The following is a 1,178-nucleotide window of genomic DNA, read 5'->3' as shown; positions in this document are numbered from 1 at the left end:
CACAGAGCTGACTCCCAAGTAGGGAGGGGGAAAAGGGTCCCCCAGAACTGACTCCCTTGTAGGGAGGGGAAGAATCCCACTGGCTTCCCCTTCCCTATGGCTTATATAGGCTGCAGAGCCTGGAGCCTGATATCCCCTTTGATTGGTCAATATTCCCTTTCCAGTTGGTTACTATACTACCTCCTGGGCTCAAAGCTTGAATCTCAAATGACACAAATGAGGTTCTCCCCCCTCCTCTCTTATTGTCTTCCTATTCCCTTTGGGCTCTCTTGGCTAACTCCTATTCCCTTGTCTTATGGAAATATACCCAGGCTTCCTTGTGTTATGGAAATGTACCTTCTCCCAGCCTGTGGCCCTGTGCTTTTCCTGGACCCCAATTCTAAAAAATCCCCGAGATCCGTGTAGCCTTGCGTTTCCCTTTTCCGGTGTCGGCGCCGCGCGGTGAGCATCTCTGGTGTACTCCCGCAGTCATGCCATCCAAGGGGCCTCTGCAGTCTGTGCAGGTCTTCGGACGCAAGAAGACCGCCACAGCCGTGGCGCACTGCAAACGGGGCAACGGCCTCATAAAGGTGAACGGACGGCCCCTGGAGATGATCGAGCCGCGCACGCTTCAATACAAGCTGCTGGAACCTGTTCTGCTTCTTGGGAAGGAGCGGTTTGCTGGCGTGGACATCCGAGTCCGTGTGAAGGGTGGTGGTCATGTGGCCCAGATTTATGCAATCCGTCAGTCCATTTCCAAAGCCCTGGTGGCCTACTACCAGAAATATGTGGATGAAGCTTCCAAGAAGGAAATCAAAGACATCCTTATCCAGTATGACCGGACCCTGCTGGTAGCTGATCCTCGTCGCTGTGAATCCAAAAAGTTTGGTGGTCCTGGTGCCCGTGCTCGCTACCAGAAATCTTACCGATGAGCTCATCTGGGTTCACCTTTATAATAAACAATGGTCGTGGGATTTAAGGTTTCAAAAAAAAATAAATAAATAAAAAATCCCTAAGCCTGCCTATGTGTCCCCCTAAAATTCCTGCTTCAGTAACATAAAATTTTACTAAGCCAAATAGCACAAACTTATTTTATGAGCTAATGTAAATGTTTATGTACTCAGAAAAGAAATATGACGTGCATATATAATAGTAATTGTGATAAGAAGTTTATGACTTAACAAAGACAAAAACAACCT

At 48.0% G+C, this 1,178-nt stretch overlaps 1 protein-coding gene across 1 annotated transcript; it reads left to right on the top strand.

Annotated features, from left to right (window-relative positions):
* The first annotated feature begins 403 nt into the window (after positions 1 to 403).
* On the top strand, positions 404 to 958 carry LOC311626245 (small ribosomal subunit protein uS9). The gene has a single exon (XM_084891314.1). It carries the CDS (start codon positions 471 to 473, stop codon positions 909 to 911), a length of 441 nt encoding a protein of 146 aa, XP_084747440.1. The 5' UTR covers positions 404 to 470; the 3' UTR covers positions 912 to 958.
* The last annotated feature ends 220 nt before the right edge of the window (positions 959 to 1,178 follow it).

The sequence above is a fragment of the Pipistrellus hanaki genome (assembly GCF_964339955.1).
Source record: "Pipistrellus hanaki genome assembly, chromosome: 7".
NCBI lineage: Eukaryota > Metazoa > Chordata > Mammalia > Chiroptera > Vespertilionidae > Pipistrellus > Pipistrellus hanaki.
Note: the sequence above shows the minus strand (reverse complement) of the source record. Positions and strands in the feature narration are given on the sequence as shown.